General features: G+C 41.1%; 1 protein-coding gene across 2 annotated transcripts; it reads right to left on the bottom strand.

Moving 5' to 3' along the window:
• Positions 1–1,003: 1,003 nt before the first annotated feature.
• On the bottom strand, positions 1,004–21,103 carry LOC121606538 (AN1-type zinc finger protein 3-like). Of its 2 annotated transcripts, none has more exons than XM_041936913.1 (6): positions 20,769–21,103; positions 9,768–9,808; positions 8,927–9,115; positions 7,373–7,438; positions 5,687–5,899; positions 1,004–3,108 (listed from the first exon to the last, which is right to left on the bottom strand). In XM_041936913.1, exons 1-6 carry the CDS (start codon positions 20,849–20,851, stop codon positions 2,954–2,956), a joined length of 747 nt encoding a protein of 248 aa, XP_041792847.1. In that variant the 5' UTR covers positions 20,852–21,103; the 3' UTR covers positions 1,004–2,953. The 2 variants fall into 2 exon arrangements, with proteins under 2 accessions (XP_041792847.1, XP_041792856.1); XM_041936922.1 differs by having other exon boundaries at positions 7,373–7,435.
• Positions 21,104–21,307: the final 204 nt, after the last annotated feature.

Below are 21,307 nucleotides of genomic sequence, written 5' to 3'. Positions count from 1 at the left end.
ACAAACAAAAAAACATATCACATAGTGGCCTGCTTTTTTTAGAGCATAAAGGGAGCCCCAAATGGATTGTATAGAATTTATATATTTCTAGCCTATTCTCTAATCAGATATCAATTTATCAGTCTTGAAGATCTCATGCGATACAGTCTGCATTTCAGATGACCCGACGTGGGGTCTGACACCAAAGCGGAGAAACTGACAGAAAAATCAAAACAGGACGTAAAGTGAGACCTGCACAAGGACACACAGGGCAAGTTTTAAGAGCTCTATCAGTAACCCTGCACGTTTTTTTTAAAGGTCCAACCACCTTGACAAGAACTTGAGACAGAACTTCACATTCAGGGGCCAACTTCCACAGTTTTTGCTCAGTTTGGGCAAGGAGGAGTGTGAGAGATTATGCTCAGGCTGGCAGCCGGCCATCTTCAACGTTTGAAGATGCCTTTTGATCATGGCTGCATGTTTTCTTTTTTCACAACATTAATTAGTGCAGCCAGCCCACAAGACTCATCGCTCTATCAGAAGCCTCTTTAGTTAAAAATCTCCATTAGCAAGCGAACATGTTCACACAGAAGCGCGCACGCACGCACGCACACACACACACACACACACACACACACACACACACACACACACACACACACACACACACACACACACACACACACACAGACTTAAGTAAATGAGAGTAGCTTTATAGCGGCCCTCTGTGAGCTGTAAACACACGTTTATATCACTATAAAGAATTGGCAGGATGTTAGGACATGGCAGAGAGCCAGCAACATGTTGCAAGAAGGCTTTGATTCTTAACCAACCTCACCTCAGACATGCTTTCATTAAAAATACAAAACATGCAAAATATGCATGTTCATCCCACTCCCAAGCTTCCTCTTAAAGAGTGCTCAAACTCAAACCAGACTGTAAAAAAAAAAGATACAACTGCTAAATTCCCAACATTGCTCCATCCATCATGTCAATAAGTACACTAGAGATGTTGACACTTTGTCTAATCCAGTTTATTCTTTCTCAGTAAAAGAAAATGTTGGAAAGGGGAAGCAAGAAGTAAAGCAATGGAAACAAAAATATTGTATCTTCCAAGTTCATCTTCCCATTTTATAACCACATTACAACCAAAAAAAAGCAGCTCTACACTAAAGTGTAAGTGAAACGCAAAAAGGGGTTAAATAAGGTTTTCTTTAAGATACAGAATATTCATTCATTATGCATTTTCTGTTCACTCCTTCCACAGACCACCAGGAAAACATTTGGAAAGTAATTATTTGCTGATTTTAACTTTCAGCACTCTGCTCACCCCAGCCGCCACCTCCCTCATCTACAGCGAGACAGAGGGGAGGGGGCAGAGAGGGTGAAATAAGGAAAAATAGAGCAATCAATAAGGGGACAGATGAGAAAAGGAAAGTGAATGCCAGGAGGAGGAGAATGCATGTGAGCTCATCATGGTAGCTGGAAATGAAAACGAGGGGCTTTAAAGGAAGGAGGGATATTAAAGTACTGGATAATATGAAGTCTCGTATCAAAGCTGGCGCCAAACATTACCTTAAAAATGTGGATTATTGAAATAAAGGCCCAAGACATTATGAGAAACCTGAACTATATCAACCATCACCCATCCTACACATGAACTGAGTGATGCGCTGCCATTTCAGCTTCAGTCCAAAGTCAACTTGTACAGCAAGGTTTGTGTTCGTGCTCAATGTGGACAACAGCTGAGCGCGTAAAACGACATAAAGGTGTGTGTTTGTAAAAGCATAGTGATGTGCAGACATGTAGAATGCAGACGTTTCAGGTCCATAGGTCATAAATCTCACGCATACTTTAATGTCTTGTCTTCCTGACGCTTGCACATATCCGGCACATATGATCCACACGTTGCGGAAAAGAGAATCATGGGCGTGGAGATGACGTCTTCATGTGCGAGGGCTGTGGAGAACAAGCAGATAAAGACAAAGAGGAGAAGAGGAAGACAGAGAAAATCTGCAAACGTATTAAGTCTTGATCAATCAAATCCCGACGTTGAAGACAGATCTGTGCGCAATCCAGGGACAACCAGCTCACTCCCACCAGCGTAAAGGCGGACTTATAGTATCACCCCAGTTTCATCGTCCACAATCGCCTCCTCAACAGAGCAGAAACACCCTCGGGACAATCTTAAAACAAACAGATAAAGGTGTAAAAGGCGTCCCGCAGAGGAAAAGAGAAGGATGCAAGTTGGTGGGAGGAGGGGTGAAGACTGGGGCTTGGGTATCCTGATAACCTGAGGTGTGTGATTAACAGGTGTCGGTGTTTCTAAAAGTTTAGGATTAGTGGACGGCCAGAGGGGGTAAGACACTGACTTAAATCTGAGGCTGGCTAGCTCGGTTTGCTTCACCAAGTCCACGCTCGGCGCAGAGTACAAAGCAGCTCTGTCTGATTTTGAGGTAAAGAGCACAGTCTATAATTAACAGCGCCAAAGCACAAGTGTACACAAAGGGTAGCCATCCCTTCCTCCTCGTCATTCTTTGTTTTTGTTTTTTTTTTCTTTTTTGAGGTATAGAACATAGTCTTGAACTGGCTTCTGGGACAAACATTTGTATAAAGCGTTGTATTTCTTCTCTTCATCCTTTCATTTGTTCTTACGCTGCTCACACTTGCAAAAATTGTATATTTCCGTTGCTCTTTATTGTTCTGTCCTTCCTGGGTTTGGATTTGTCCAAAAGGCATCTCAGCAGCAGGGATACGATCAAGCTAATAGAGGAAGAAAACAACCAGGACACGGGTAACAGTGGGATTTCAAAAAGAGCGAGCATAATTTAAAAGAAAATGGCGGAGGTTTGTATTAAAAAAAAAAAACTGCAAAAATCGTGAAAAACAAAATGAGAAGAGAAAAAAAAGAATATAATCCCTGTTAGTGCTAAGACACCGTTTGAACGTGGAGATTCATCAGAGGGGAAGCCGCTCAGGAGCACTCTTCTCCGATGCGCTGGCATGAGCGGCCCACCTTGCGGTCGAGCTTGACCATCTTTAGGACGGCCTCCTGGCGGCCACGGCCCAGGTGGTCAAACAGACACTCGTGCTGCTCTGGGAGCCGGTGGAGCATACAGAAGACGTAACCTGGAGGGTGGGTGCGAGAGAGGGAGAGTGGTTATGTAAATGTGCACAGTGACGCACAATGCAAAAAAATATGTTAAGATATATTAACAGTAAGTTAATGAAATTTTACATAAATACAAACTTGATAAAAAAGCTAAAATTACTGCATTAATGCATCCCCTAAATATACAAGTATTCTTTTTAAATGGGCAAGGGCAGATAATATTTACTGCTTTGCAGCCTTTGTAAAAGGTCTTGTTAGCAGAGAAGACATTCTGTTTGATAGCTTCCTCTTCTGACTCCATTCAACAACGGCAGACAACCCTCATCGCTCCCATTGACTTTCTGTCTCTACTGTAGCGCTCTCAACAAAAGGCCCTGCCACTGTAGGAGGCTCGATAAGCTCAGAGAAGCTCGTTAGCTCTCATCGTCTTCAATTCATGCATTAATACACATAATAACACTGCTGGCATTCAATGAGCGGTGATTAAAAGCCCAGTTTGACAGCTGGTTGCTATGCAATTAAAACCTATGTGATTACAGCGCACACGAAGAGAGTGGAAGGGAGAAAGTTGTGTAACATTTGAGTCTCTTAAGAGAGGTTGATGCTAGTCGCTGCCCATAAGAGGGTGGGGGGGGCCGGGAGGCAACTACTTCCAGTTGCTGCAATAAAAGTCTAAATGTACAGACAAACTGTCTTGATGTGTGTTTGCCTGCTGGTGTATAAGGCTAATAGCATATACATATCAACCTATTTTGAAGGCAAAACAAACACAAACACAAATGATGATTCCCTAAAGACATTCAGAGTTTAGCTGCCTGAAAATATTCTGGGTGGGTTACGACAGGTTTCCACTCCACCATTTGTCTTAACTTAACTGCACCCACTGCTAAGATATTGAGAACTACACTATTTTCAAACGTTAGGAATAACAAATTGTGTTTTTGTTGATTACCCTGTAGAAACCCCAAATCAAACATTTTCCACTAAGCTCAGCGCTGATGTTTTGTAACCTAACTGCGAAAAGGAGTTTTAAAACAAATGAGCAAGAAGGACATTTAGTGATTTGAGAATGCTTTTGGGTAATATGATGAAGCTTGTGTGTGTACAGTAAGTTTCAAGTTTTCAGACTTTTTAATGCATAAAATCTAAGCTGTCTTCAATATTTATTGTACCCAAAAAGGTGAAAAAAAGGGAAAAAAAAGCCATTTCATAAGAGAGGAAGCTGAAAAATGCACACACACAAATACTGTATAGAAACCCTTTAAACATAACCAGTTATTGTATTCATTAATAGGGTTATTATTTAAGTGGTTTTCGCCCTCCCTGCTGCACAACATGCAGCATGCGCAGGCAAGACCAAATGGACTGCAGCCACATCAAAGTCTCAACATTATCAATTTAACTTACCAACTCTCGATTATAAACTTTTCCGCTATTGCTGTTGCGCTTCTAATGTCAAAATATGTTAATTTCAACAGTATCTTAGTATTCAGTAGAGAAAGTAAACATTGCAACACATCAATATTGAGATAAGGCTGATTTAATTTGTGTAATATTCATTTTGGTCTCATAGCTCAAGCCTTGTCACGCCCACTGGTTAATATTTCTGATTTGGAACGAACCGATATCTTGGCCACACAGGTTCATTTATTAAACAATGAATCAGCTTGCAAAATGAAAGACAAGGCGATAAGCCGGGCAGGAATAAGGGTCCTGCTTCTGCTGGATCGCCACATCACAGGAAAACCTGTATGTTTTAATTAGCTTTTTAAAGTTCCAGTGCCTTTGCTCTGTGTCACACTGCTAACTCGTCCGATGAATGTTACAGTTAGCATGTAACTGCAGAGGTCTACATTGGATCAGAAACTCCACTGGAGCTATCTTTTTCTACCAATTTACAATCTGAAAAGCCTTCATGCTTTCAACTCATTATCAGACCTTCTTGGCTTACACCGTGAGACATTCTGCAGAACCATTAGCAAAGTGATCTGCAATTACTGCAATAGTCAGAAATCACTATAATTGCCACCATTTCCCCTTCAGTCTGTAAAAAGCATGTTTTCATAGTAAGCATTGGACTATTAAGGATGGATGGCCCAGGCATTAAGCAGCGCCTGGTGGAAAAAGGCAAGTCAATTTCCAATTTAGAAATTATTGCGTGGGTTTAAGCAGATGGTCTTTAAGCAGTGAAGAGCTGTGACTTTTTAAGTACTTTAATTTGTATGCAAACAAGTTGATTAGCAAGCCAAGTATTGGTTTAAACTGCATTAGTGTTCGTGGTAATTGGCTTATGTTTTATGTGCAATGTGAAACATTCAGGCTTTCTATAATGGTCCCCCAAGGCTAGCAAAAGCACTCTGCACATCGACATTTCCGCCAACACACAAACACACGCAAAGGTAGTAGATGCATTTCACTGCACTGGATGTAAAATTTACTAAACTGTCACCAAATTAACCAACATTTATTTATGAGGCCAATATCAATCCACTGAAAAAGTCATTTATCAGCTTCACATGACAGCGACGCATGGCTTTAATAACAGCTACCACTACCACTGTTCTGATGAGTGTGTGTACACATGTATCACCGTACCACAGCGACAGGAACCCAGCTCTTGCTGCACCAGCTCCAGTTTGGTTTGGCAGCGATGGCAACGTTTGCGGCTCCGCTGTTTAGAGCTGCTGCGAGATGATGATGATGATGATGCCGACAAAGATGACGATGATGACGAAGACTTCTCACCCTCTGGCACCTCACCCACTCTTGCTCGCTTCTCTGGGGAAACGTCGCTTTCTGACTCCGAGGCTGGACGTACAAATAAGCACAAATAAGGAGAAAAAAGGCTATAAGTCGCAATTTGTTCATAACGGCAGGTCCGTCAATTCTTCTCTATATTTAATGTTTTCGTATTTTTTCGCATCCGAATGATTTCCTGCTTGTACTGCTGATGCTGTGAGCAACTGAAACTCTGGAGCTGAATGCAACAGGAATAGTAAACTTGCAAAATAATTAATCTACGAACACATGTGCGGCCAAGCCTTCCCTACTTTTTAGCACTCCCAAAAGGCATTCATCTGCTGCGTGTCCAGGACAGCAGCTTCGTCTAGAATTTCAAGAGAAAACTCAGGACAACAGGCTCCAGAACAACTTTCATTTAATACATTAAGACATCATCTCTGATTTAATGTGGCCTGCAACCGGGAGAGAACGGATGATGGCACACTGGTACAAAAATGCCTCTTAAATAAAATAGGCGCTTTGGAGATTAGTGGTTCTCCTGCATTAGATTACAGTCAACCCAGCACCTGAGACAGGAGGAGCATGTAGCGACTTCCACTGGTCGGCTGGAATCTCAACTCAGCTTTTCTCATCAATCCTGCAGACTTTTTCCCTGGCCCAGCCGAATGCTGATCAGCGTTCAATAAATCTCTGAGAACTAGGCCACGCTGAGCAGCCAGATCCCCATAGCCTGCCCCATCAATCCCTATATGTGTGAGAGTTTGTGAGGCTGTACATGTGAGAGTGCATGTTGTGGAAAAAAAAAGTTTCCTCCTTGCATCCTCCTGGTAAATCTCTGTGGTCGATTTACACTGGCTGACACGTTAAATTCAAATGAGCCGACAACAAAGTAAAAGACTTTTGAAGGCAACACAGGTTTAAGAGTGTAACAGGTTGCACAAACCAAAGCCAAAGTGCGTCCAGGCTTATAGCACAGAGGGCCCCATTTAGAGAGAGTGCAAAAAGTGAAACGTCAACTCAGCCACAGCACAAGGTTTAAATGATGCTGTGTGCACATGTGTGCACTCACATGATCCCACTGCATTAGACAAGGGCTCAGCATGCTCACACACCATCACCGAGCCCAGCCTACTCTGCAGTTGTCTTAAGTCATGTGCCAGTGCTCACGTGTGTGAGTGCAGCAGGTTGTGTCACCTTAGGGTGAGTAAAGGGAAAATCTGCACTAGGAGAAAGTCTGCAGTGAGAGAGAAAGTCCTCATTCTGTGTACCTAATGCATATGTATATATATTTGTAGCCAGTAGTCACTCTAGTACTTGATTGGCTTTATATTTGCACACTCTGGCAGATACACTCTATTGCGTTCCCAATATCCTTCCCTCTGCTGTTTCCACTGGAGGAACAATTAACCCGACCGTTTTGGAATCAATCCAATGCCGCTGATGCTAATGGGTGCTCCACTCTGCTGCCTTAAGTGGACATGACAGGCACACAGTGCGAAACACAATAATGGACATTGTAATGGTAGAGCTGAGGCATACCTGACTCAAAGGAGCGTTTTGTGGGAGTGGAGAGTGAAGTGAAGACTGCGTCTGTGCTGGATGCTTCTGACAAGAGAGATACAGCCAGAAAATGGAAGACAGAGAGAAGATGGGAAAGGAATATGCAAGAAAAGAGAGGACATAGGGACATTAGTTTCTTTTTGTTATTTATTGTAATTGTTTAAAACAATTAAATGTCTCCTGGAAGTATTGATTTTGGAAAATTAATTAATTAAACAATAAATCACGGCAAAAATGAAAATATAATTAACAATTAATAATCTTTAAATTCAACACATGCACATATGCACCCACTTCTGTGTAAAAATTGGTAAACTGCAATTGATTGCCAGATTAGGTCACGTGGTTGCCCTAAATTTATAATCTTGAGTCTGATATATATGTATGTGTGTGTGTGTGTATATACATATATATATATATATACATACATATATATATGTGTGTGTGTGTGTGTGTTCTGTCAGAGCTGTGTTTCTGCATGTTTGCATATATATATATATATATATATATATATATACTATACTACTATACTATATATATACATATATATACAACACACACACACACACACACACACACACACACACACACATACATACATACATACATATAATGGTTATATTTAACATTTTCTTAGGTTAAAAAAAATTGCTTCCTCAATCTTAATGTAATTTTAATGTATGAATATTAATAGACTGAAGTTCTAGCTTGGAGTTCTATACTCAGGCTTGTTTCAGCTCTAGATATACTATTTTAGCATCAGTCTCACATCAAATGAAGCTGATGGGTATTCAGTCACTCATTTTATAGGGTTCCTTACTGAGCTTAAATAAATTAGACAAGTGGGAGTTTTAACTGGATAAACGAGAGAACATTAACAAATGAGTTTGTCAGTTTGTGGGTGAATTACAAGCCAGTTCCATGAGGGGTGTCTATTTCCTAAAAATCTGCAATAATCAGGTACTTGTGTTATTACTTAAAAGCTCCTGCTGTACCAGAGTTCCATTTGGTAGCCACTTTATTGTCCTGTCCTGGATCGGCCTCCACAAATAACCTTGTCACTGTACAGCGATGACCGATGCTCTGGCAATTGTAGGTGTCCTCTTAAAACCTTCACTTCTGAATGGATACCCTTTCCTATCATTCTATCTGTGCCATGAGGACAAATATAGCCAGGGCAGGGGCACTGCAGCTGCTGCTGCTTTAGTTAGCAGAAACTAGTAGCAGTCTTCTACAGAAAAATGCCTGGGACTAAAAGCTACCATCACAATGTGTGGTGTAGTGGTTCTGACCACTAATATTAGAGCTTGTGCATTAAAACACACAGCGCACAAACTGCATAGCCTTTAAGTTCTGAACTACAGCGCAGGAGTGCTGCACTCGTCATGGGTTCAAAGCAAAATGGAGTAAAAATGTGTCTGTTAATGAACTATGGCTCGAGACAAGCCACTCTCAAATAACAAGGAAATCACACCATCTGAGCTGAGGGAAAACTGATAACATTCACTTCTGAATGTTTAACTGATGTCTCACCGTCCTGAGCAGCTGGAGATGATGCTCCGGTCTCTCCTGGCAAAGGGTCTTCTGATGTGTTAGGCATCGACATCAGTGATTGACTAATGCTGCTGTTTGTTTCATTGCAGAAGATGTCTGCTTGGCTGCTGCTGGAGCTTGAGGAGGCCTTTGGGGCACAATCATCATCTGGCTGTTTCTTCTGAATGTCTGTGAGGAAAAGGTCAAATGGTTAGAAGTATCAGCTTTGGAGTATAAAGCGGTAGTTAACTTTGGAAGTAGGCATAGGGGGAACTCAGGTGCATCTTTGGATCATGCTCAATCAAAACTTCCATTATTGGACATAGTTTTCTACTCATATCTGCGGCACAGTCATGCCAGAGGATAAACTATAGGCTGAGTGAAAAGGGACTAAATATCCTGATGAGACTTGAGCAAAAGTAGCCTGCTTTAAGGTTTCTAAAGAGTATTTACTAGGGAAGGACAAATCTCTCACCTTAGCAAAAACAGTTACTTCTTCATGGTTGTCAAGCAAATGCCAACAAAAATGTAAAATTCCAACTGAATACAGGCAAGGTATACAAGTTATTGCTGAGAAAATGGTAAAATGCAGTATCAAATGTCCTTTCCTTAAAACTATTTCATAACAATCTGTACAGTAAACAGAGTAAGGGAGTGAGTATAACACTCCACTTTACCCCTGAGTTTCTCTCTCAGACTTGTTTCTCCGCTTTTCATCACTTCAAGGATTTTCCAGAACACCAACAGTGGAGACGGTCTCTGACCCCCTCCCAGTTCACTGTACACAAGTCTACGACAGACACACGATCAGCTGACCAAACAAGAACACAGAGGAGCTTACCTGCAAAACATTTCGAGCAGAGATTCATAGTTTTGCTCGACCTGAGGAAAGGAGCAGAGAAGGAAAGCAAATGTGTTAATCAAATAGCTTGTATAAGAGATCCAAAAAATTGCATTCGCCTTTTGCTGGTGGCTATTCACACAGCAAGAGAAACAACATGTTTTCATGACCCCAAGTCCCAGGCGGAGACTTTATTTATTTATATCTGGGATGTTGGTAGGGAAAAGATGAAGAGTGTGATCCAGGCTGTGGTATTAAATTATTCACTGAATCCAAAGCTGCCATGCTATGAGGCTGTGAAGGTCTAAGTAGCAGACTAGCGAGGAGGCTACATCAGCTGAGGTGGGACCTTTTCTGTACATGCTGCAGCCTATGCAGGAATATTAAATGCTAAACTTCCAAGCAGGAATTCAAAATTGCGCACTTATTCTATGAATATCAGGTGCCTGAGCTGGGGACAGCAACCACTTTTAATGCAATTATAATGCAACCACAATGCCTTCTTTTCAATATCAACACTCGATCAAATGAGTCTCACTGTTCCAGCAGGCAGGATCACAAACACTGACTGTAACTGTAAAGCGACAGAAGTGGTAATACAGTCCATCATCTCTTAGAAAGACCCAGATAATGATCTCAGGACTTAGTTAATCAAACTACAACTAAAAGCAAGTAAACCCTGTGCTTATATTCACCAGGAAACACACACACCTCCTTGTGAATGTCCATGTGGTGTGTCTGCCGGACGGTAAGTGAGCTATATTTGTTGTTAACCATGATGAAACTGACAAACAATGTTCTGTCAGAGCTGTGTTTCTGCATGTTTGAACTTTGGAGACTAGATTTTGGACTCCTTCTGCCCACCTGTGGTCAAAAACCACTGAATGTAGCTTTAAAAGGAGCTGAAGAGAAGAGAGCATTATCTGCTGTTGCCTATCTGTTAGTTATATGATTCTAACAATTCTGCTGATTTCAAGTTAGATTTCCGTTTGTTCTTCTTGTAATCTTTCTACAGAGATCTGTGAGGAATTTAATTTCTCAATGGTATAGCTATCACTTTACATTGTGAGGTAGATGGATTTGCAAGATTACACAAGACCACGCGATCAATTGTGCCAGGCATCGAGGTGGGCAGGCAGGCGCGTTGTGCCACAGTCGTTTCAGACCAACCAGCATATTATGAAAGATGCAGGTGAGGATGAATTGCCTGCTCTTTTACAAACAGTTTTCTCTGGAACAAACCATCTGGCATGTCAGGTTAGTTATCGGTAGTACAAGTAAATATACCACATGATTAAGTAGTTACAGGTAGTGATCAATGTTCGTTAGTTGCCTCTAACAAAGACCCCCTTTTCACCTTGTATTCACATTTTGGGTGATCAGACTGCAATCAGACCAGTGCTGGACCACATGAAAGTACAGGTGTAAATGCACCCGGAGCAGTGAGGACAAACTGTGACCACATGGAGCACAAGTGTAAATGCAATTGCATTTTCAATCCATATACAACTACGTGGGCAGTTGCAGTTTTGACAAATAAAAATTCTGACGGTGCACAGGTAGGTGTGACACCCAGTCTTCATCCATGTAAGATCCCCATCACTATCCTCTCGCACCAGCCTTGACTGTGCTCCCTCTCTGCTTTCAACAGCCGGAATGCCGAAGACGGCTTCTTCGCCCACTTCAAAAAGCAATCAAAAGTCCGCACAAGCAGCTTCACGGATGGCTGCCATCTCTTTTTTTGTTTGTTTGGTTTTGGAACCATGCAAAAGAAAGGAGCGCGTAAGAAGAAGAAGAGGAAGAACAAGCTGGAAGCAGCAATTGGATCTCAATCAGATCTCATTGTGTACACTAGAGACACATTAACAACGGGTGTAAATGTAATCACGGTAAACATCATATCCAGATACAATCTGGAGAGACACATTTAATGTGAGGTGTAAAGTGGGTCAAACACTGATTCTGTGCAATGTGGTAGCAGTGGAGTAGAAAATGCCAGTATGGTGGAACAAGCTGGCTCAATTTTGTAAACGGTTGATTTTCCACAGACATTTAAAGGCCTCTAGCCTGTGTATCGGCAGTTTACGCTCCTGATATGACAAACACTCGATTGGTCTGAGAAGCAAAAATTGAGTAATTTAACCTCATTAACTTGCCCCATTTACCAGCTATAAAATCACCTATTAGTTGAATCATTCATTTATTTCTTACTATTACCGAAACAGACTTTGCCCTTCCTAATCATGGATAAAGATCTTAGATACAAAATAGCTGTTGTTATGAGGTCGATCACTGAAACCTTGCTGACTTCAGCCGCACAAGTCTTTCACAACAGATGGCTCTGGCTTTCCTCTGAGAGGGCTCCTCTCATTTCCTCTCCAGCCCTCGTCCTTACTGTCTGCGCACTGAGCGTGACGGTCGCTGCTATCAGTCACATTCTATTTATTTTGGGTGCTTCGTTGCACACCTTTGTCCTCATTTCTAAATGTAGGGTCAGCTGCAGTCAACCTGAGGGCTGTCTGTCAGTCTGCTGGTGTGTGTGGTCTTGGGTATAAAAGAGAGAGGAGGAAGAAAGAAGTAAAGAGAGAGGATAAACCTCATCATGGGACACAGACAGGGGGGAAGCTGATACTGGATAAACAACGAGTCATATCCTGTTGTCAACCTTACGAATCAGAGGTAATCAAATCACAGATTAATTAGAGAACTAAAAGAGGTGAGAAAGGGTGAGTAATGTGCAGGAAAGAAACCGCTGCGTGCTGCCTAAGCTGGGCGAAGTGTGAAGAGAGTGCACACAATCAGTCGGTTTCATAGTTGGCCCACTGCTGTTACTAATGAGAACATCTGATTGGAAGAAACGGGATGATGGGCTCTGTCGCCTTCTTGATGCAGTTTGAGTGACACGAATGGGAAAATTAACTCTGTTAATAGAGAGCATTCATGCACGTGGCTGATTTAGTTATCAAACAAAGGTTTAACTATGGAATAAAATAGTGACAAAGGCTCACCGTTTTTTGCCACGGGGGAGGAGAGATTATATACTTCAGTTCTACATTCGCAGCTGGAACATGCACAGTGGTTTGACTTTGCTGATGGGCCCTTCAACTGATCTTGTTCAGCTCTTCCACCAAGAATTCAAAGTGGCAATTGGTGCAGGTTTTTCCATTTTTTTCCAACCTTCAAGAAAAGTGCCTGTGAATAACATTGATCTGTATAGTTCTGTAGCAACTACTTTATTAAGTTTGCAGGTAATGTTGCATTTATCTTACAATTTATACAGCTGTGCAGGTGCTTCTTAAACAAAGCAAGATCAGTTAAACAGTCACCTAACTTGGGTATATCTCTGTGGTATTTTTATAACAGTCCAGTATATTGCAGAAACGGACAATCACGCCTGGGTTGTGTCCTTTACAGAGTAAAAAGCCAAACTAGAGCAGCATGGAAAGTTTACACTTACAGTATTCTCTAAGGCAAGGGTGGGCCCTCCAGGCTGTATGTAGCCCACAAGACCGCTTGATCCAGCCTAAAGGGCACTTCATAAATACAAAAAAAACAACTAAGAAATATAAAAAAAGATATTTTTTTCTGTGATGAAAGAAAATAACATAAAATAGCAAGAGTGGGAAGCCGATACGTTAATGTCAAATCAATGACAACATGCATCATGATGACTTTTAACAAAACAAAAGTAGATGTGGAGTGTGTCTAACTTAGTTTGTGGGGATGCACTCAAAGTGATAAAAAGGGCCAATCTCAAGCATCATTACAGCGTTAAACATTTTAAACTGGATGAGCTGCAAGGATAAATGTGCTTGGATGAAGTTAACACTCTTCAGTGGAGTTTGGATGCCCAACAACCAGCTTTCAAAAGACCACATTCTGACAGATTCAGTGTTCTGCCGGTAGGTTTTGTGGTGAGCGAGCTAATAGCTAACAAGCTGAAACCTCATTCAGGAGGAGAATTAGTGAAGGAGAGCCTTGTTGCTGCTGCGTAGCTGCGAGCACCAGACGAAGGAAAACTGCTCCAAAGTGCCAGTTTGTCTGGAATAATTCACAGAGATGAAGGAAAACCTGACAAAGAAACTCAGTGATAGTGAGTGTCTGTGTGATTTGAGCTTCAGGGTGAGCATTACCAAGTACCGCTGAGAGCTGAACCTCAAGGTCCAGCAGCTTCTCAGAACTCTGCTTTCAAATGACAAATCATTTGAAGCAAAACTGAAGCTGTGGCAAGTGCAACTGAGAGGTAACACTGCATTTTCCTGCTCTGCAAGAACAAACCCCTGCTATTAAATCTGAATATGCTGCTGAGTCTGAAAACTCCTTCAGGCACTTGTTGAGAGGTCTCAGGACATGAAAAGTAAACAAAAGGAACTAAACATATTTGCTGTTTAATGTTGAACCAGCTGATGTGCCTGACAACCTACAACATGAGATCATTGAGCTGCAAAGAAACAACAAGCTCAAAGCTTGGTACAATAACCTCTCTCGGCTTGAGTTAACTGCAAGTGCATCCTGAGGATTTTTCCTTTATGAGAAGAAGTGCACTGAAGTGCATCTCTGTTTGGGACAACCTACGACTGTGAGCAGCCCTTTTCAAACCTTCTTCTTGCAAAGACTCTATTCTGCTCAAGGCTGACTGACTCAAAACTGGAAAACCAGATGCCAGCAGCATCAACATCACTACAATCTGACATCAGCCGCCTCACCAAAGAAAAGCAGTTCAAGCCATCACATTAGAGGTTTGTGTGATGTATGTGTTCAATCATTTAATATGGCCCATGATTATGAAAACTGAAATGGCCCTTGGTAGGAGAACTGTTTCACACACCTGCTCTAAGGGCTTGAATTGCAATAATTCTAAGACAAATGTGCACTGCCCCTTTATTTCTTCATTATTTGACTTTTGCAAAGCAACTTCTGCCAGCCATGCATTTAGTACTATTTTTGATCTAAGACATTTGTCTGAGACATCAATTTCTTTCTCATGTATCCTACTGAGTTTACTTAAAAGAGGAAACACGGCACATGATGTAAAGCATACTTTGGCTTTGAAAACTGTTATTCATTATGATGGAGTGTGCACAAGTGACACAAGTGACACAACTAAAATATAGTCATGTGAAAAAAAAATAGGACACTCCATTACATATTCAGTTTTTCGTTAAGAAATGTTCAAATATTGATGTCTAATCTTGTTTTTATTAATCTTGAAAAGAAAGTGATCTAATTACAGGTAAACAACAAAGAATAACATTGTTTTTCTCATTAAGCAAAAGACATCACCATAAATGCAAACTCTGAGGAAAACGTTAGGACACCCTACCCCCTAACACCTAGTGTTACCCCCTTTGGCTTAAATAACTTCAGTGAGAGGCTTCTTGTAGCCCTCTACCAGTCTCTGGTAGACTTTGGTCTGAGGAAAGTTCTCCTCAATGCAGAATGCCTTAACCTGTGTGATGTTTGAGGGGTTTCTTGAATGCACAGCCCTTTAGATCACCCCACAGCATCTCAACGGGATTATGATCTGGGCTTTGACTGGGCCAATCCAGGACTCTCCAATTCTTAGTTTTCAGCCAGTCCTTGGTGGATTTACTGGTATGTTAGGGTTATTGTCATGTTGAAAGGTCCAGTTCTGCTTCATTTCTTACTGATGCTCTCACATGTTCTTCAAGCACCCTCTGATACACTGTAGATTCTATGATGGTGAGCTGACCAGGTCCTGTTGCAGCAAAGCATCCCCAAACCATGACACTTCCACCTCCATGCTTCACAGTTGGTATGAGGTTCTTTTCCTGGAATGTAGTATTTGGTGTGCGCCAAACATGTCCTCTGTTCTGGTGTCCAAATAATTCGATTGTACACTCATCTGTCCAAAGAACATTATTCCAGAAGTCCTGTTCTTTGTCTATGTTCTCTCTGGCAAACTTCAGTCTGGCCTTAATGTGTCTCTTAGAGAGCAAAGGCTTCCTCCTTGCACATCTCCCATCAAAGTTAAACTTGTGCAGTCTCTTTCTGATTGTAGAGGCATGCACTTTCACATCAACAGTCACAAGTGCCTGATGTAGGTCCTGTGATGAGATTTTAGGGGTTTTGGAGATTTCTTTAAGCATCTTGTGGTCTGCTCTCTGGGTGAACTTGCTTGGATGGCCAGACCTGGACATGTTGGCAGTTGTTTTGAATGTCCTCCACTTGTACACTATTTGATTTCATGATGTTTTGAGATCTTTTCCAATCCCTTACTGGACCTTTACGCTGCAACAATCTTCTTTCTGGAGACCTTAGACAGGTGTTTTGATCTCACCATGGTGTTTACTCTCATGTCAACAGTCAGTACACCAAACTGAATGACTGAGGTTTAAACAGGGCAAGTCTCCTTCAAAATGCTGTACCACACCTGTGTATACACCTGTGTGTGATTTCAGCCAATTTAAGAGGGAAAAATGTGGGGGTGTCCTAATTTATTCCTCAACAGAAATAGCATTTTTATTTTATTACATTTAACAGAAGGTTTTAAAAATATTTTCTTCAGTTTTACTTGTGAGGTTATATTACTTGAATCTCGCAGTATTGTTAAAAAAGATATTAAATATCCATATGATTAAATTTGTCAAAAACACATGTTTTCAGAGGATGTCTTAATTTTTTCACATGGCTGCATATCATGAGGTGATGTGCCACCTGGTATGGATTTTGGTACACCCTTCCTAATGAGGAAACAATCCTTTTATTTCTTAAAATGTATTACTTTGTTGCCAGCAATGTTATCCTGATCTCTGGACTGCTTTAAGGCAAATTAGATTTGTATTAACTTTATTTCAGGTTTCCTAATAGCCAAAAAAAATTCCAATCTGGTTATTTCACATTTAATCTCTTTCTCAACTGATTTCCTGAAAATGATATTTCACAATATATACTGCATGTACCGGAGCAGAAAATTGTACTTCCCCATCTGACTTAAACCTGAAATAAAGACAAAGTCAAGTTTGAACCTTACAATAAATGTAACATTAAAGGAATTAGAATATCAAAACCAAGCAGCTAACCACAGCTTGTGTCACTTATGTGACTTAAGTCCCGGTCGAGCTGCACCTGCCAACACTGACACCATTCAAAGAGAACAGATACCATCAAACTTGGACGAGCAGATTGTAAATAACCAGGCTTACATCTGTTACAGACATAGGCTGAATCGTTTCTGGTCATGAAAAAGACAAAAACCGCATTTCTGTTTACTACACCCAGCTGTAGTTCCTATCTGTGATTAAAATCATCTTCTCCTCCACCAAATCAGGCAGCTTAAAAAGGCATTCAATATGCTTGTTTCATTCTTTAAAAAAAGCCACAGTGAATGTAGCTCTGCCAAATTAGCTGAAATCCAAATTTTGATTTTAGTAAAGAACTCTGCAGCAAGATCAGCATTAAGAGGTGCCTCTCTGACACCACATTTGAGAGAAAAAGTGAACAAAGGGGAAAGAATGATCACTTTGAGACAATCAAGCCTTCTGCACCGGAGGACATAACAAAAGGAAGTAAAAGAGTTGAACTCTTGCTGAAATGTCAGATGCAATTATGGTTTATGAGCCACGGAGCACCAATCACAACAGTCCACAGTACACATGAATGGGCCTCTTCAAAATCACGTTGAAGGCAGAGAGAGACAGTCAAACCATATAAAAGAGACACAGGACGAGTGAGTGCCCTAATGCTATGGAACAACCTGAGGGAACTCATCTTTCAAATGTTGTCATACAACATGCTGACAAGTCTACAGCATACAAAACAACTAGGGATTCCTACTGAATACCATTTTTACAATTCCAAACCCAATGGCCTAATGTCACAGTTCCCCGGTCCTATGGGTGTGCCGAGGACCCACAAACTTTCACAACAAAGTCTACAGGCAAGATAATTGAATTCAGGGGCTGGATTCCTTTACCAAATCCATTATAATTAGGCTGAGATATTCAGCTTTCTTTTGCCTGATTTTGAAGGACACAATCAGTGTATTCTTTGCTCAGTGTACCCTCATTATCCCAAAATGCATTGTTTTCTGGTCAATTGTGGTATGACACATCCTGGCAACCCTTGTCAACTACTAAATCTATATAACACATCATATTTATTAGGAATGTGTTCAGGTGCTTATAAATTACTAGGAAATTATCACCTTGTAAGGAGCATGGGCATGCCAGTGGGGAATTACAGATAAACAGATGTTATGTGGATATATCAAATGTTAACCTGCTACATTGCTTGGCAGTTGTCCATCTTGTGGTTACGTGAAACACAACAACTTGCACTGAACACTCTTCTGGTGTTTTGAACTTGCCCAAGGTTTCCAATGCCAGCTATTTGATCCTAAACTTTAAACTAGCTGATTTAACGTGTTGGCAGGAGCTGCTGGACCGCACCATTGGTTTTGATCCATCAAATTTGGGCAGAACGAGCAGGTTCAGCTTGGCCTTCATCCTCTCAAGGGAAGCAACTAACACTCATTTCTGTTATTAAATCTACTGATTATTTGCTTGATTTATTGATTTTCTGGTCTATAAAATGTGAGCAAATTTAAGAATAATGCCTGTTAACCATACTTCTTATTTTGTCTGACCAACAGTCCAAAACCAAAAGATATTCAGTTTCAGTTTATCATCTATCACAGAAATTAATAACACCGGAAAATGTTTACATGTGAGAAGGTGGAATCAGAGAACTTTTGTCATTTTTTCTTAAACCTGCACAACTAATCAATATAAAAATTGTTGCAGATTAATTTTCTGAGGATCAAACTAATCAATGAATTGCTCTACTCTGAGGGTTGCATCCTATGAACATGGGTCCTTCAGAGGATGCACATGCTGTCATGACACACAGCTACTGTGTCTGCTATAGTTCTTCCATACCTATAGTGACAAGTAACTCTAGAATACCCTAAAGTAGTAATACCCTGGCTCATGTTTTGTGTGTTGCTGCTATAGAGGAAATATATGACTGGAAAAGCACCTCTGATTGACTATTACTGCAGACGTGGACCAGACAGTGATATGGGAAGCAGCTAAAAAGTATGATGTCACTGAATGTCAAAATGTTAGGAGATAACAACAGTCAGGAAAAACACTTCAGCAGTCCTGTTTCGTATCTTCAGCGGGGAAGGTGCATCTTATTATCAGGGTTGACTCATATTCAGGCAATACAGTAACTGACAGTAGTTGTGATTAATTTGGTTTAACAATTATATTTAAAAAAAAATAAAAATTTGCTCAGCATCTACGTCAGTCACACATCGTCAACTCACTCATCAAAACAACACTCAAAACTATTGAGTGTTAATAAAAACTAATCTTTTGGGTCAATGTTGAGTAAAAATATCATGAGCACGGATACACATATACAACAATGAAAACAGTCGTGAGAGGAAATGAAATAATCAGTGTCCATTTCACAGCTGTGACTTCCTGTCTAAAATGGGCTTGCTCAAAAGAGTTCCAAAATTGGGACAGATCATCACAGTGTTATGCTAGACTGTAAATGTGAAGGACATTTAATGAGGAAACTGGGATACTTATGTGAGCAAATGTGAAACCTTTAGTGCTTAGTTTTGATACTGTAACAGGACTCAGAGATGCCATGACTTTGGTGCAGACTCCAGATATCTGGAACCTTGGTGATATCTCATCAATTGGGTCATCACTTCCTCATGAGAAAAGCATTTGGAAATTTGCTTATGTTCAAAGAAAACACTGTTTTTGGTATTGAGATCTGGCGAATGACATTGCAATAGCTTTTGTTTTGCATCATTTCCATGCTTAACCAACCAGTCAGTGGGTGAGCTATCACCTTAAAATAGATCACCTCCTAAAAAAATGAATTAGGTTCTTTGGTGAGCTAACGCTGCGCACATAGCTTATATGAATAATAACAGGAAACAACAAACGTCTGTATTTGTAGTCTAAAAAATATTTATATATCTATAGCCTTCACTAGCCTGGCTGGGTGCCACATAGCTTTCACTCCTTTACAGAATTTAAACTGAAGACTGCAAAAAATGTAAGTCACCAAAGTCCAACAAGTCAACCACATTACTCCCCCACTATTTACAAACATAGTCCAGCAAGTCTCTATCTGAAGTGGGACCTTTGTACCAAACCTCACCCATGATAAGCTTAAGTTTGCCCACCCAATGCTGATAGTAAACAAACTTTAAGTTAACTTCAATTTAAAGCATCATTACAAAAGACTATTTGTATATTTTTAATACTTATATATTACTACTAAGTGCATTTTACTGTACTTATCAGCACTGCAAATGCACTCTGTGGGCTGAATATATATATATTAATTTCAGTCTGCAAACATGCAGCAGACTGATATGTCACAGAGACATCAGCCTGACACTTGGAAAATCATGCCCATGTAAATAAATGTCATAAACCTCGCCTGAGATCATGTGACTTTGTTGTCAAAAACTATCCAAATACACTTGACACGATTAAATGTACTCATGAGGATTAATGTGCTTGGGAAAACTTCAAGATGCTGTGTCAATATTAGCCCATTTTGTTGCCAGTCTGTGCAAACATGTATCAGTGAACTAGCACACACGGTCCGTTTTGGCTGATTCGAACAGATAAAGCCATCAGTGCTAGTTTCCACCCAGGTCCAGTTTAAGGTTTAACAATTAGTCTACTGGCTATCTCTAACCAACGGCTTCATTCTCGAACTGAATACTAGCCATTTTATCAGCGCTGTCACACCTGTCACATTACCTGGAGGGCTAATCCCATGCTCCTACCCTGCTTTCTACCTCTAGTGGAGAAGGTTACCGAGGCCAGCTGGCGTTAGCTAGCAGCTAATGCTACAAAACAATGGGGAGGGGGGGTAATAACAAGAAAAGCAGCTCATCCCTGTTTGAGCTGCTAACGCTAGTGGCTACCGACTGTGCTAGCTGTTGGCAGAGAAAGAAAGCATCTGCATACAAGACATTTGAGAGGTATGTCGCCTTACCCCCAGAAACCACAAGGGCAGCGCGGGGGTATAACGTTAACGTTACTCGGAGGCTTGCTGCCCTCGCTCCCCGTGTCCCCCATGTCGGTCTTCCGTGTGAGGCTCTTCGCGTAGCAGGTGAATCCGGGGATGGAGTGAGGGCCTCGTTTAGATCCCCTGGCTTTGACAAGTACAGACTAAACACCCCGGCCAGGTTATCGTTGTGAGTTTCACTAGACAAGGAACGATTTGCCGACACGAGCGGCCACTGCCTCCATATAATTTAAACAGTTCAACTCGACGTTGAAAAGCTCGAGCCGTCAAAGCCAACAACGGATAGAACCACCGCCGGGGAATCCTGGGCCGATCAGCTGGAGCGGGGAGCAAACCACTGCCAGAGAGGGGAGCTGTGCGGGTAAACGGACGGCCAGAAAGTCAAACTAATGTGTTTGTGCCTGATAAAAAGTGACAAAAACTAGAGTTGTCGTCATTTTTGACATTATACCAGCTAAAATTCCATTTGAACTCAGAAAAAGGCTCATTTTAAATGTTTGATTTTG

The sequence above is a fragment of the Chelmon rostratus genome, chromosome 1 (genome assembly GCF_017976325.1).
Source record: "Chelmon rostratus isolate fCheRos1 chromosome 1, fCheRos1.pri, whole genome shotgun sequence".
NCBI lineage: Eukaryota > Metazoa > Chordata > Actinopteri > Chaetodontiformes > Chaetodontidae > Chelmon > Chelmon rostratus.
The sequence above is the reverse complement of the archived record's forward strand: the minus strand, read 5'-3'. Positions and strand labels throughout refer to the sequence as shown.